General features: G+C 37.8%; 1 protein-coding gene and 1 long non-coding RNA gene across 7 annotated transcripts in view; one reads left to right on the top strand and one right to left on the bottom strand.

The window, feature by feature from the left end:
- The window catches only part of LOC149086722 (homeotic protein antennapedia-like), a 187,231-nt gene that overhangs the window by 42,192 nt on the left and 129,953 nt on the right, over positions 1–15,086 (bottom strand). For all 6 annotated transcript variants that reach the window (XM_089231076.1, XM_089231077.1, XM_089231074.1 and 3 more), the window contains one exon: positions 6,383–7,296. In XM_089231076.1, the coding sequence (XP_089087202.1) occupies positions 6,383–7,175 (793 nt within the window). In that variant the 5' untranslated portion in view covers positions 7,176–7,296. The remainder of the gene's footprint in view (positions 1–6,382; positions 7,297–15,086) is intronic.
- Positions 11,128–15,086, top strand: part of LOC149086725 (uncharacterized) — a 33,009-nt gene continuing 29,050 nt past the window's right edge. Inside the window, exon 1 of the long non-coding RNA XR_016192513.1 lies at positions 11,128–11,346. This is a non-coding gene — a long non-coding RNA (uncharacterized LOC149086725). The remainder of the gene's footprint in view (positions 11,347–15,086) is intronic.

The following is a 15,086-nucleotide window of genomic DNA, read 5'->3' as shown; positions in this document are numbered from 1 at the left end:
ATCCTAAATACGAAAATCATACGTATCCCTAATTCTCATCTATTGAATTAAGTATTGGGAATTGCAATGAATTTATTGAATATTCAGCTGAAAATTTCGTGGAATTTGTAGAAGTGCGACGTTGTTTCGTTTGCGGGAACTTACTGGATGAAAATTCTGCGCATAAGTTATGGGAGGGTCATCCATCTTTCCAGTCACTGGTTCAAAGGGAGGGCTTGGCCTATGGATAATGGATACTGGAATAATTTATGGGTATTCTGACGATGTCGCAGTTTAGATTTTTTTTGGATTGAAATTCATGAAAATGAATGAAAAACTTTCTGTTGCGTTTTATCCAGGTCTGAACCATCTTTATGATCCTACATACTTTATAAAGAAAGATCAATAAATATTTTTAATCTTTAAGAATAAACAGACAGAATAATAGATAATAATCTCATCTAGCACAGGAAAGGATAAACACACCAATCTGAACCCAGTATTAGATTCAAGTTGCGACAGGAGTAGCTACTGGGGTCTATAATTAGGGGGCCAAATTTTAAACGATATATATTCTTTGATGAATTGATCAAATGAAACATTATGGGTGTTTTAGGATAAGGAGAAAATTGTTCATTTTGTGAAGGGGCTCCACGATTACATTCGCAACGGGTCCTGCGTCTGGTAAGGGCAGCGCAGCTGTACGTACCTATGGGCAGGGCCGCAACTAGATACCTTACTAACCGGGCCAAGCACGCAGTTTGGCGCCTCCGTGTAACGTACAAGGACCAATTAAAGGCTGGATCTGGCGTGCCCCTTTAGTCTAGGTGCTGACTTGTTTTTGCACCGAGACAGCAAGATAACTTGGAGCTGGCTTATTTCTGCGCCAAATTTTTTCAACGTTTGGTAACTTGGTGGCAGCCATTCGTAGGCGTGAGTCAATGTGAACAGTGTAATAATAACTGTTGTTTAAGTGATTTTGGTAAAATACTTTTCAAAAAATGGACAAAATTTCATGATTATTTAGAATCTTTATCTAGATTTTTTTTCCTTTTAATAAACGTATTGCAAGTTACTTCTTCTAACAATACAGTTAATAAAGAGTTTGTGGAGTACCTACTTAGTTTTATTGTGGTAAGCCTGGTCACAAAATTCCAGTGCTGGGTGGAAAAGGCCAGACAGATCCATTCCTTCTTTCTCAATAAAAATAAAACCAGGCACAAGGGTAGAAAACCAACACTGGTACGCGATAGAGGAATGTATCATTAAAGCTCTACCCGAAATTTATAAGTTTTGAAAAACCTTAAAAGTATTTTTAACGTGTTTTTTGTTCGTCCTGAAAAATTTAGAAAACTGGAGCTGTCTGGTTCTTATACCCCCGTCTTCATACGTTGTATGTGATTGAAAACTGAAAAATGCACGGTAATCTACCAAGTGAAACATTTTGTATTCCAAACATACCACATGTATTTTTTTATGTTCCGCTACTATCCATGTTGTTACCCGACATTGACGAGATAGCTCGCCTTCTTAAAAGGCATTTATCTTAGCGACGACAGGCTGAGACTTATTTTGTAAAGCCTATTTCTAAATGGAATACATTTTCCTATCCCCTTTACTTTGCATCCGCTAAGAATCCGAAGAAATAGCCTTCTTCGTAAATGAAGATATTGCATTTTACTGAGGGTCAAGTGATTTTTGCTTGAAGGCTAAAATATTGAACGGAAAATCACTAAGTGGAGAATATTCCGATTTAATTTCTCGTATAACTTTGATTTGCATCGTCTTATCGACTGATAATTACTTCAATGTTTAAGTAAAATTTATCTAATGAATTGATACGACAAGAAAATAACCGAAATGATAAAACGAAGGTGTTGGAAGTGCTCAGTTTTATACAGCAGATATTGATTTCTGAATGAATGCCAGTGGTGCTCGAGTACCCACCGTATACTACCAACGCATAAAAACGTTAGGAAAACCAAAATAAGAATTAAAAATTATTTTGATATAAATAATAAACTTAATAATGTATTAAACAATTTTTTTGTCTTATATTCTACTTTAGTTATTAAATATTATTGAACCACTTTATAAATATTTTTTTTGTTCACGCTTTCACAGTGAATTGTCACTAAATCTTGAAATTAGTTTCGAGTCTTTACTTTTTATATTCTTTACAGAGATGGCAGCACCAGAGGGCAGGCATACTATGAGTTGTTTTATAGGGTGGGTTGATTTTTTTTTCTTTGTATAGGCATCTCGTATCTCTCCATGCATTCCCAAATTCGAAATAGCTAGCGAAACAAAGTTTTAATAACAGATAAAGCGATCTGCAAATAGTTTTACGGGCTTCACATGAGACTGGTGCTTTTACTGCGACGACCCAATATCATCAACATCGTCAACTTGAAGACCGACCAACACCGGTCTATTTAAAATTCACAAACTCTGAAATATTTCTGATTAGCAAAACGTTCATTTTCGAAAATAGTGAAACCAGTCCATTGCATCTTAACAGGTGGTCCGACAGGGGTTGAGCACTGACCCCTGAATCTAAAAGGGAGAAACCCCAATATATTGGTGGCTTTCACTAATTTATTCTGGATTTATTTCTTTCACAAATTGAGCTTTCATTAATTCTGGAAACATTCTTTCTTATGAAACAAACCTTCATAAATTTTGGAATTATTTTTATTATGGAACAATGTTGTTCTTTCATTAATTTCAAATTGTGATGTCTGTTTTCATTAATTTCAAATTGTGATGTCTGTTTTCATTAATTTTTTTGTTTAATGTGTTCATAATTTTATATATAGTTTTCATCATTTCTGACTATTCTGCAATGGTCAGAAAGGATGAAGATTCTGGATGACATCCCCCCCCCCCCCAAAACATAATTCACACAAAATCATGAATCAAGAGGGTGCCAAAAATGTCCAGGTCCCAGCTAAATGCCAATGGTTAATTTTTGGATGGATTTAAAACCGTATTGTAAATGAATTCGTAAGATCCATCTGGAAAGCCACTGCCACCCCAAGTTTGGATCACGACCCATGGGTTAACTGCTTGGGTTGTATTTATTTATTGTAGAAGACACCTCATATATTTATCCGCATCCACATTCACGCATTTAAAATAGTCAGCAAAAGTTTTAATAACAGGTAATGCCACCTACAATTTATGGGTTTGTGGTTGTACATTGATTTCCCCCCCCCCCCCCCAGGAACATGAACTCATATCGATAGAAAACTTTTGCTGCTGTCTAGTGAGCATAATTCGAACCAAATTTGCAATTATCGGTGTCCGTACAGGGGTTTTAGTCCGATGGAGCCAATGATGAAAATTGTGTCCGTGATTTTATCTGAGGGTGACCGTTAAACAGGGGTTCGAAATACATTATTTAAATAGGCTTTCTGCCGGAATATTTTTATACGGCCGTAAAACAGGGGTGACCGTTAAGAGGAGTTTTACTGCATTCACAAAAGAAGGCTGGGCCTGGGCCCCCTGCAGCAGAACGTGGGGACCATGGGTGAACAACCGGGAGAAGGAGAAGGGTTCTGTTAAAGGGTTCTAACTTACGGAACCCTCACTCCGAGATGTGGGTACCTCTTGGCGATTCAGAATAATTCTCAGTTTGTACTGTATTATAACACAACCACGCACACAATAGTGAAATTATTTTTTCTCCAACACCATATGGATCTATGAGAATAACCTCACTGTCACTGTTATTCCCGCTCGAAATTTAAGCCTTGGCTTAAATTCATTTCGAGCGGGTATTACAAGAAAATTCGAATGGACCAATCGGATAGCACTATTCCGCAAATGTCCAATCAGGACGCTGCATTAGTATCTCACGCAGGCTCACAGCTTCATTCTGACCACGACGTTTGAAGTGAACAGACGTACTTCTTCCGCTGAGCAACCGAGCGTGAAGATTTGGTATTCAACCCAAATGGGAAACTCGGTCAGCGAAACTAGTGGTTAAATTTTTCCTCTGAAGACGGCACCCATTGGTGTTGAAATGCATTAGGACATTTATAATTTTTTGTGTATTTGCCTTATTCGTTGGTGTCTTCTAAATAATACAAGATTCATCGAAACACTGGTTATTTACAAGACCTTCCATATGGCCATCTGGTTGGCCTTTGTCATTCACGAGCTATTAGTTGATTGTTGACGCCGTCCATGTACGGTGCCTTTCAACATATATATATACGCTCCAAGGTTGAAATATTCTATCTGCTTCCATAGCTTAGATGGTAGAGCACTCGTCCGGCAAGCGAGAGACAGGGGTTCGAGTCCCCGTGGGGGGCAGTGATGAATTTTCGTCCTTGTAATCTTCATCTCCACAAATAACCAGTCTTTCGATGAATCTTGTATTGACAAGTGGAGAGGACGTCTGTATACACTGATAATATTCACTGAAGATATGAACCGTTGCATACACATAACTTGAAATCTTTTAGTATGCCAATATACATTCACATCTTTGATTTTTTTTTCCTTTACCACCACATAATCTATGTTCATATAACTTATACATGTTTCTAATATGAGTAATTAAAGGGGTCTAAAAAATAACTACACTAACAAATAACTCCTCGTGAAATAATTGTAATTTAAATTGTAATATAACACAAAAGAACTCAACACAAGATAGACTCACTGAGGCACGTGCATGAAATGCAACAAACGAACAAAAAAATGTTAGTAACAGTTTTTTGCTTCAACTCAATGAAGGAAAAAAAAAAGACTCAGAGTGAATTCGAATGTAGTGGGGTAGAAAAAGTCTATAAAACACACACACAAATTCATACGAACGCAAACCATATAAGGTAAACATGAAGGTATGAGGCTCGGAGTCCCTTTAAAGTTGTGAAATTTGAATTTTTCGTGTCATACATATTCCTATCTATCTCGATTTCTACTGCTTGTAGAACAAAAAGTGAAGTTATCAAAATGTTCAGGAAGATCTGTAGAATTTTTTGAAACAAAAAAAAAAATTCAGTTCCGTGTCCCTTCAATCTTTTCCAGAAGGCATATTTTTATCGATAAAATTTTATTTTTTCCCGTTTATAGGTTATGAACAATAGTAACAAAGGCACCATTTTTTCAGGATGAATGAGTTTGCAAAGTGTGGGCGTTTAGAGTCTGAAAGTGACTGAGTACACATAGTACACACTGACCCTGTACACATAGTTTTTTGCTGGGCAGAGACAAATTCTATTGTATAGGGAATTCCGTTTCATTTCGTCATTTCACGCAGATGTCGAGATATCAAAATTCTGTGCGCAGAGAAACAACAGGTCTGTGCAGGTTGAATAAAAGAGAATGCGCCCACTAGCTGGAAAAAAAGGTTAGAGGACAAAGATCAGGAGTGCTTACGTAAAGTAAAACATTGGTGAGGCATACTTGATTTCGCACTCAGAAGGTATTCGCCAACAACTCGAATGAACACCCATTGATCCACGATGATTTTAGCATCATGATTATTTCTGTTAAAGAATGTGCCAGAGTTTTTGTACGAGAGGTATTCTTCTGTGTGGTGATGGGTTTTATATATATATAATCAAACCTCTCTCTTGATTCGTTTTTTGGAAATTTTTTATCCATTAGAAGTGAGGATTCTTGGATTGCAGAATTTACGTGTACTTTAGGAGATACCCAGGGCCATCTAAAACACACGAGTCCCATCCGGGAACAGCACGGGAACCCATGGCCTACACATCCTGCAGTAGAGACCCTATGCTGGGATTTTTAGCGGGCCTCCAGGTCAGACTGTTAACGGGCCCATCTATTATGCATTTGCACTGGTAAAATAAAAATAAAAACAATGAGAGAGAATAATCTCCAGCATCCGGGCTGGAGCCCTGTCAGACCTCCCCCCCCCTTTGTGGGCCATGAGCGGCCCTCACTGTATAGGGCTTCCACGATAGGATCTGGCACAATTATTTACGAGAATAAACATGTTTTAGTGGAGGTTGCCCTCTTTTATTTTGCCTTTTTTGAGATGGCAGTAGACATTATTATTATTATTATTATTTTGGATAAATATTTGTTAGCAATATTTGCTTTATTTTGCAAGTATTTGTTTGAGCTACGTAGAACAGCCTTATCATCAATGGTTCCGTAGAACAGCCTTATAACTATCTAGGGTTCCGAGCGAAACTTTACGTTGGGAACCCTGTTCTAGAGCCCTCTGGTACATCTTAGTTGTGGGTGCTTTATCATTTCCCAGCTGGACAGATAAACATTCATTTGCAGCAAACGAAACATGTTCATGCATCAATGTTTACTCGTATTCTGTCTGAAGACCCTAGGGTGAGCAAGATATACAATGTCTGTTAAAGTCTATAATTATAACATCAAGAGTTTCTGTAAAGAGCCGTGGACTTACCAAATTGGCTTCTCATCCATGGATATAGAGGGCTAGGCCCGCCTCCAGGAGGAGGAGGCTGTACTTGGTTCTGTTGTTGTGGTGGTGGTTGCTGCTGCGCGTTAACGTGATTCACGTGGTTTGGATGATTGTTCGGATACATGGATTGTGGAGGAGAATGAACGGGGCTATGGCAATGCTGAGGGTAACCGTTGGTAGCTGCGCAATCAGCACGTTGTTGATGCACTACGTTCGGATCCGGCATCATCGGTTGTTGGTTCTGCATCTTGCAGCTGGGATAGTGCTGAGGTACCATACTCTGGGGATCCGTAGGTGATCCCCTGCAGTTAGTTTGCACCGTCACCGGCGGTGGAACTTGGTCCTGCGGTACGTACGCGTTCGGATGACTGAGTGGATTGGTGTGTTGCGGCTGTTGCTGTTGATGTTGGGGTTGCTGCTGCTGCTGAGTCTGATGAGCGGGTTGAGGTATAGTGTTCTGCGTCTGTTGCTGGCTGCACTGGCTGTAATATGGGCCAGGCGGACTTGAGGACTCGTCCGACGAAGCCGTTATGGGCCGTATCTCCAGTCTGTCGTACGGTGGAAACCTCGGGTACGTCGCACCCTGTGCGGGAGAACCGGCGTACTGAGGTTGCATGTATTGCCTCTGGTCGCACGAGTCCTCTCCGTTCTGTTGAGCACACATCGACTGCCCGTTGTGCATGGCCTGTCCATTGTGCACGGATTGCCCGTTGTAGTGTTGGTCGCCGCCATTGCGAATGTCCGATAAGTACGGGCCGTTGAAATAGGCCGTCATGCTAAGGAGGTAGCCTCGTTTTGCACACAGCTGGGAATTCGCTGACCTTCAAACGAAATCGTTTCTTTGGCCAATGACGACTGGTGAAGAAAGGTCCTTCCCGCACATCCGCTATCCAAGGCTAGGAAGAGGGATAGAGAAAAACATCATGTCATTTAGAAAAAAAATTGATGGCCCTGTGAAACATTCGAGAAAAAAATTGCAACGAAATTGTACACATAAATATGCTACTTAAAAACGATTTCACATAGATAATATGCGTATATACTGCCACTGAATGACACTAAAAAGGGTTCGGCAGGCGTTGACGATTCAATCAATATGTGCATGACACGAGTGTGAAGAAGAATATCAGTTTGTGTAATTTACGTAGCAACAAAATTAGTGTCGTCGGAGCCCCAGGTACTCGAGCACCTGCGATATTTCACAGCACGGATCCGAATGTCTCAGAATAATGAAGAAATCAAAATTGATGCATTAAGTTTAAACCAAAGGTCGACAGCATTTCCGACGGTTGAGACCAAAATTCCCAACCTTTTTGGTGATTACGGGAAACTTCAGCTTACCGGCTTTGTTACTAGTTACTGCCACTTGAATAATACAGGGTGTTTCAAAAAGAATCACCCGATTTGTAATGCGTATATTACGAAAAACATAAATCTTAGAATAGACACTTAAGATTACTTTTTATATTACATGGCTAATCATAAAGTTTTTTACAAACCAAATTAAAGGTGTTAAATATGTCCACCTTGGTTGGATGCATGGGATATGTCTATACCAGAGGGCTTCAACCTTTTTCTTGTCACGAGCACTGTCTGTACCCATCCTCATAAGAAGAGCACCCTTACAAGTTTGACATACAGATGCATGAAATCAGAATGATTTCAATCCTTGAATGCAATTTGTAAAGGGTGTTCAATTCGAGAGTTGATCAAGTGCTCGCGAGAACGAAATCGGACATGAGCTTCAAGGACTCTGGGTGCTTCAGGGAGCACCGTGGTGCTTAGGAAGCAACGGGTTGAAGATGTCTGGTCTATACGGTAGTCAAATTGGTCCCAAACTTTTGCGAGCATGCTTGTATCCACTGCGAGTGGATTTCTGTGGACTACGTGCGAAACTCTGTCGGATGCACTCCACATTTTCGTCTGACATTCGAGGACAGCCAGAAGATTTCCCTTTACTCAGACTACCCGTGTCTCGAAATTGTTTATACCATCGTCTAATTCTCTGAGCGATGGGAAGTTCAACACCAAGGTATTATCGATGAAAAGCACGATGAACAGTTGTTACGGACTCACACTTCCGAAACTTAGAGCACAAAACGATTTCTGTTGTGCAGTCGCCATCTTGACAAACACTGAAGTGGCGGCTGAGTGAAGAGCATTAGCGCTACCTGCCGGCAACTGCGTGAAGCTCGAGATTTCACTCTTTCTACCTACACATTATTCGACGAAAACGTATTAAAAGCTGAATAGTTATGATTTTTTTATATCGGATGATTCTTTTTCAAACACCCTGTATTTTAATAATTCACAGGCCACAAAAATTGGATGATTAAAATTTTCTAAGTGAATGCCATAGTGAAAATTTCAGATGATATCAAAGTGATCAGCAGTGTCATAATGAGAGGCCAAAGAGGCCTGGGCTCAGGACCTTGACTGTGAACAGAGAGAGAGGCATCTAATCATTGAACGTTTTATTTTCATTCTGAATTTTTACTACATTTTTTACTTCGAAATTTCACCTAAGTTTTCACAGAAGGTAAAAAGATTATTAAGTTACCCACACATACTCATGCTTCGAGCCTCGCGAACTCATCAACGCGGTCCTGATTAGATCGCATTAAGAGAATTCGTAATAGTCGTATCGTCACCAGTTTGAATACTCAAGTTTCATAAGTATCAAGTCTGCAACATTCATATAGGTTTATCATTTTAGCCCGGGGAGGGGGGGGCACATTTAACCCGCGGGACACAGGGCGAGCATATCATTAAAGGCGATCAATTACCGTAATGAATATGAAAACGCTGTTTATTCACGAGTTTAATAAACATTACAAATGCAAATAAGCATCGTTGAACAAACAGGACAAATGTGTAAAAAAGTTTTGGAACAATAAAAATACGGGAATGTTCCGTAATACGGGACGCAACAGGTCCATCGAATTGTTTCATATATTTTACCGGCTCTTGGGTTCAGAAAGGTTGAGAAACGCTGTCCTGATACATAAATATTCATGTCCTGGCGTTTCACCCGCATCTGATTCAGACATCTTCGGAGATTCAATAAGGTCTGTCTCATTATTGATTCTCCGAAGATGTCTGCATCGCATGTAGAAGAAACACCATCTGAGACATCAATATCCGGACCATGGCCCACAGAATATTGAACCTCCGGCTATGAAAACCTGAGACAAATATGACACGTAAGTATTTTTGTTTTTATTCACAGAAGATCAAGAACTCAATTATTCGCCATCATACAAATTTAATTTTCGCGTGATTGCCTATCAAAGGGGGAAAAAGGCATTTACGCGAACAAACACTTAAGCCAAAATAGAAAAAAAAGGAAAGTGAATAAAAAAATAAAATGAGTACCGAAAGACATTGTTGAAGGGAGAACTCGAGAGACGAGACAAACTTGTAACAGAATAATCTTCGGGATAAGGCTGGTGCCAGCTATTTGGAATAAGTAATCGGCACAAAGCCAGAGCACGGGGTTGCTTTATTTAGAACCAAACTAAGATTTTTAACCTAATTTATGGTTTCGAATAAAACCCGAATTCAAAGTACAGTCAATCTCGCGTTTATAACGGTAATTCAAAGATCTGAGAAATATTGTGTCGTTATAATCGAAGTTGAATATTTTTAAGTGTTCGTAAGAAATATATGGATAGGTTCTATCATGAAGAGTTTTTTCACCCTATAATATGAACAATGCATGCATAAAACAAGCTGGCAGCATAGCTTTTCATATAGGTCCCGCTTTTAACCTTGCAACTTGGAACGTTTCCCCCATGCAGTGTGACTTATTCTTTCGTGTTCCCAACTTTCACTAATACTTATCGGGATTACCCATTCAAAACGTTTCCCCTCTTACAACGTCTTTCATGATGGTTTTCAAAAAACGTATCCACGGTGTACCAAGATGCAGAACACACCTTTGCAATCTGAATTGATGTTACCAACGACGAATAATGTGTTATTTTTCTTAACTCAGACGGAGGGGGATAGGGGGGGGGGGGTTGTTGAAGCAGTCTCTAAATTGAAATTCACAAGCTTTTAGAGGGGTGTAATGAACCAGCCCAATGATATAGGAGGTCATTTTCGTTTTAGCCGAATTGTCTTTTAATCGAGGTCATCAAAAACCATGTTCGACTGCGACTTCTAAAATGCTCTCGTGAAAATAGAGAAATCAGAAGTTTCAGTTCCATCAGGATAACAGTCTTCACTTATTTTTTCCCGAAAATATGCAATTGATTTACATCACCCTGGATCAAGTGGGAACACGAAGAGCCCAAACCCAAGATTTTAATGAACTATAATCAATTTTTCATAATAAAATAATATAGGAAATCGCAGAATATGTACGTTTAAAACTATAAAATGTCTGATTTCTTTAAAGGGGGGAAAACGACGTAAAAGACAAAGTGTCGGTACATGTCTGTATTGACAATAGACTAGCCAGAGCGGAGTGCGAAATACAAAGAGATCACATACAATGAGGTTCTCGCAATCGCCCAAAGGTCTGTCGGAACCCAGTGACTAAATACCGAAGTTTGTATGGAATGGGGATTGGCAGCAACTTTAATGGATTCAATTGTTATAGTTACCCCATCACAACTGAATCCATCAAGTCGGCGGCTGGTCTTTCGAAAATACAAAAAAACAAGCCTCCGGCCTATCACTGTTTCTTGGATTTTGTATTTGTCATTCTTCTCCCATGTAACACACACACAACATAGCTAAAGCAAAAAGATGACGCCGCAGTAGTTGTTGTCTGGAAAACAGAGACATGACACAGTCTGAAGAGTACGCATGTATGTGTTCCGCGGATGTATTCGTGATACCAATGAAAAAGGAAATTCAAATTTTTCATAACTCAAGCAATACCCGCTGCCGTGATGACTTGTGGATACAACGTAAATCGATAAGTATGCAGAATATCGGTGAGTACATATTTTGTACCAATTACTTCCAATAGTAAGCAATACAGAGTTCATTCCAAAAAAATAATATAAGAAAAATACCTATTAACACAGAGAAAAAGTTTTTTGTTTTGTCTGTTCAATTGAAGTCAATCTATATGACTGAAAAAATTTCCAAGTCATATAGATATGACTTGGTATTACATTGCGGAATGACATGACAATATACAACCAAAAACTCTTGCGAATTTCATATCTCAATAATTATTATTAATATACCTACTAGACAAGAGATCTCAAATGAGAGAAATGCTGATGAGAATGTAGTCTACTCGGGTAGGGAGAGGGAGTCCCCTTATGCTTTTATACCATTGATTTAATATAAATCAGTACAGAGGCTTCTACTAAAAGTCTTAGCATAAGTTAGAATGGTTCAGCATAGTTTCATCAATAGTGAAGAGTATTTGAGTTCTTATGTTACCACAGGAGTTTCATTGTGATTGCCACTTTTAAAATATTTTCACGATAAATAGGGTTGAAAAAATAAAATCGGAATATTAATTATACTCTGAACGTTTTCGAAAAAATAAGCTTGAATTTCTAGCAAAATAAAAAAAAAAAAGATGCACTGTTTTCATCACTTCTCTTGCATGTTGCTTAACAGATAGCAGGCAAAGTTTATCGTCAATTACAAGTAAATTCAGTGTTTGATAAAACTTTCAAATGCTGCCACCTGGCATTTTCGTCGTATATGGAGGACGCGGGGGCGATTGTTCATTTTAAAAGGATTGATTGGTAAAATAGCTAAACATACTACAGTGGAAATTTTCAAAAATCTTCAAATTCATGTTAAATAATTTTGATTTGAAATACTGCATGCATCAAGACTTCGCAAGTTTTGTTTTGCAAAGTAATATTGAAAAGTAGAATGAAATCACATGAAATCAAATTTCAGCATTTTAATTTACACCATTAATTAATTGAGTTTTGAGAGCATTTTATACAAGTTTCAAGTTTTTAGAGCAAAATAGTTTACGCTAATTAAAAAAAAAATCTTTAGCACTTATCTTCAGCTAATTTATTATAATTGTTTTTCGTAACACCTCTGCTCAAATAAAAAAGTAATTTGAATATTCTTTAGTAAATGGTGTTTTACTTAGCTGTTGAAAACTAGACTTTTTTTTCATATTAATCACGTCTCATTAGGAGAAATTTTTCATGTAATCTTTATTATGATTTTGGGGAGATAATCAACAGGAAAGTGTCTAAAAAGATAAAATCAATATAAACTGCATATAAAATGAGATTTGAGAGTGTCCAAATTGGGTTCATAATTTCTTTTATCCCAAATCAGTTAATAAAGTCCCCCCCCCCCCCTCCAACTTTTTGTGAATTTCATGTTTACGTTAATTTACACAGAAACGTGATTTTTTCAAATTCTTAGAATCACGTTTATTGACTACAGGGATTTTTCAAGAAAAAAAAAGTGTTTATAATGCGACAACTGAAATTCCTCAGTAAATTAAACAGTATGAGGAAAAGTATCCATATACCGTCTCCCCCAGAAAATTCAGTAATTCTCAAGATTTGCATAGAGTTAAAGATAATTATATAATTTATCTATCTCAACTCATTATATATATATACCTAAATAATAACAATCAAAACAACACAAATTTTGGATTTTCATCATTCCTAATCCCCCCCCCCTTTTCCAGTTATTATCTACGCATTCATTTCAGTTACTTATATTTATTAGTTATATCATATATAAGAATTAGTTTATATGTATATAATTACAGTTATATTCATTACTTTATTGTATTAGCTTTTTTTTTCATGAATAAGACAAGTGATCATGCATCAATCAAAATGAATCTAAGTAGTCAGAAAAAATATAAACAGTTGATCCCGGTTATAACGTTCCCACTTATAATATTCTTCCACTTGGTGCGACTTATTTTCGACTTATTTACTCACTAAGTAATTCCCATTGAAATTTCCCGTTTCCCCGCTTACAACGTTTCTCCGTGGTGGTTTTTTTTTAAAAACGTTATAAGCGGGATCCATTGTATATACTATCACAAGAATATACGCGACGAGTTTAACCCCTGAAACTCCTGAGGGGACGGTTTCAGGAATTCAGCTATACCAAAAAAATTGTGACTGATCCCGACTAAACGACTTCAGCTTCACGGTTATGACGAATATGCAACGCAATATTCAATTAGTGATCTATAATTATCAATCGCTGACTGATTAAAAGAAAACCTTCCATAAGGCATAAATATAGCAGGTCAATGTTGATTTCGAAACTTACAAGTTAAACAAAAAGTATTGTTGAAAAATTAAAGCGTAATGAAGAGAGAGCAAAGCAACTGCGTCACTGCAAGTAGTCAACTGAATGGTTCTGCAGAGATTCCTGGCACTTTCGCAAGATAGCAGCTCCGTATATGCAAATTAGAGAAGGGGGGAACAAATTTATGACAGGGGACGGATATCAGGCACTTTCCCTTAACGTCGTAACATCTTTTTTTTAAAGGTTCCTGCTAGCATAATAATCAAATTGCACTTTGCTCTGTATTACGTTACACTGCTTATGAAGTCATTTTTATTCGGTCCGGAAGGGTTACGTTATACAGAGGTCCAACATTGTAAAATGAAAAGAACGAAATTTAATATAAAACATTTCGTTCTTCAAATGAATGAACATAGGGTTACGCCATTGATGACAGGTAAGCATAGGCGTACGCAGAATTTTCTCAAGTGGGGGAGGGGGGTTAGAACCCCCCCCCCCTTTGCGTACGCCAATGCAGGGGTAAGGCATATTCTCCTGAAAAAAAAATTAATTTTACTTTATTCATGTAAAAGTAATGTAATATATCAATGTAAGCGTCATTGATCTCTCATTTTTACTGAACCAAGAACGAAGGACAAATATCTGAAACATTTGATGGATTCTAATTTTCTATCTTGTGCGTCTGACATTTTATTTGAACCATGGTGAGTATTACTACAGTGGATCCCTCGTATAACGTTTATATGCTCTTATTACGACTTACTTTCGCAGTATATATACCAGCTTTCATTAATACTCGCTCAGATTTCCCGTTTGAATCGTTTTCCCGCTTACAACGTTTTCCATGACGGTTTTTTGTTGGCGTTGTGAGCATAATCCACTGTAATATTTATGTTTTAAAATTGAGTATTTTTTTTTTTCATTTAATTAGACTTATGAGAATAATCTCCGATTTTCGGGGTCCGTTGATTGCAAAACTCTAATCTATCAGATTCAGTCTTCCAACGCTCTTTGAAGCCATGTCACGTTCATATCAACCTGATAATTAATACAGTGGATAGGGCTTATAACGTCCCCACTTACAGCGTTTTCCCGCTTAGCACGACTTATTTTCCATGGTTCCAACTCTTACTAACTCATTGAGGTTTCTAGTTTGTGAAACGTTTTCTTGTTTACAAAGTTTTTTTTATGACGGTTTTTCGAAAAACGTTAAAAGCAGGATCCACTGTATTTGGAAGAACGCTTGATGAATTAGTTCGGTTCATGATCCCATATAATAGTTATTTAACTATTAAAATTTTAATAGTTATAGAGGATAATTATTAAAAAAAAGGGGGATCATCTTGACCAGCTCCAGCTGTATTAACGAATTCCTAAAAAGCAGAGCCTGTCCGTTTAGGAAATAGTAATCACCAAATTCTGAAAAGAGATAACACAGAACGGCCGGTCCCTTTTTCTTTTT

This window comes from Pholcus phalangioides, unplaced genomic scaffold (assembly GCF_987345545.1).
Source record: "Pholcus phalangioides strain wild (caught in Gottingen) unplaced genomic scaffold, Ppha-v1.0 ptg000004l_1, whole genome shotgun sequence".
Classification (NCBI taxonomy): domain Eukaryota; kingdom Metazoa; phylum Arthropoda; class Arachnida; order Araneae; family Pholcidae; genus Pholcus; species Pholcus phalangioides.
Note: the sequence above shows the minus strand (reverse complement) of the source record. Positions and strands in the feature narration are given on the sequence as shown.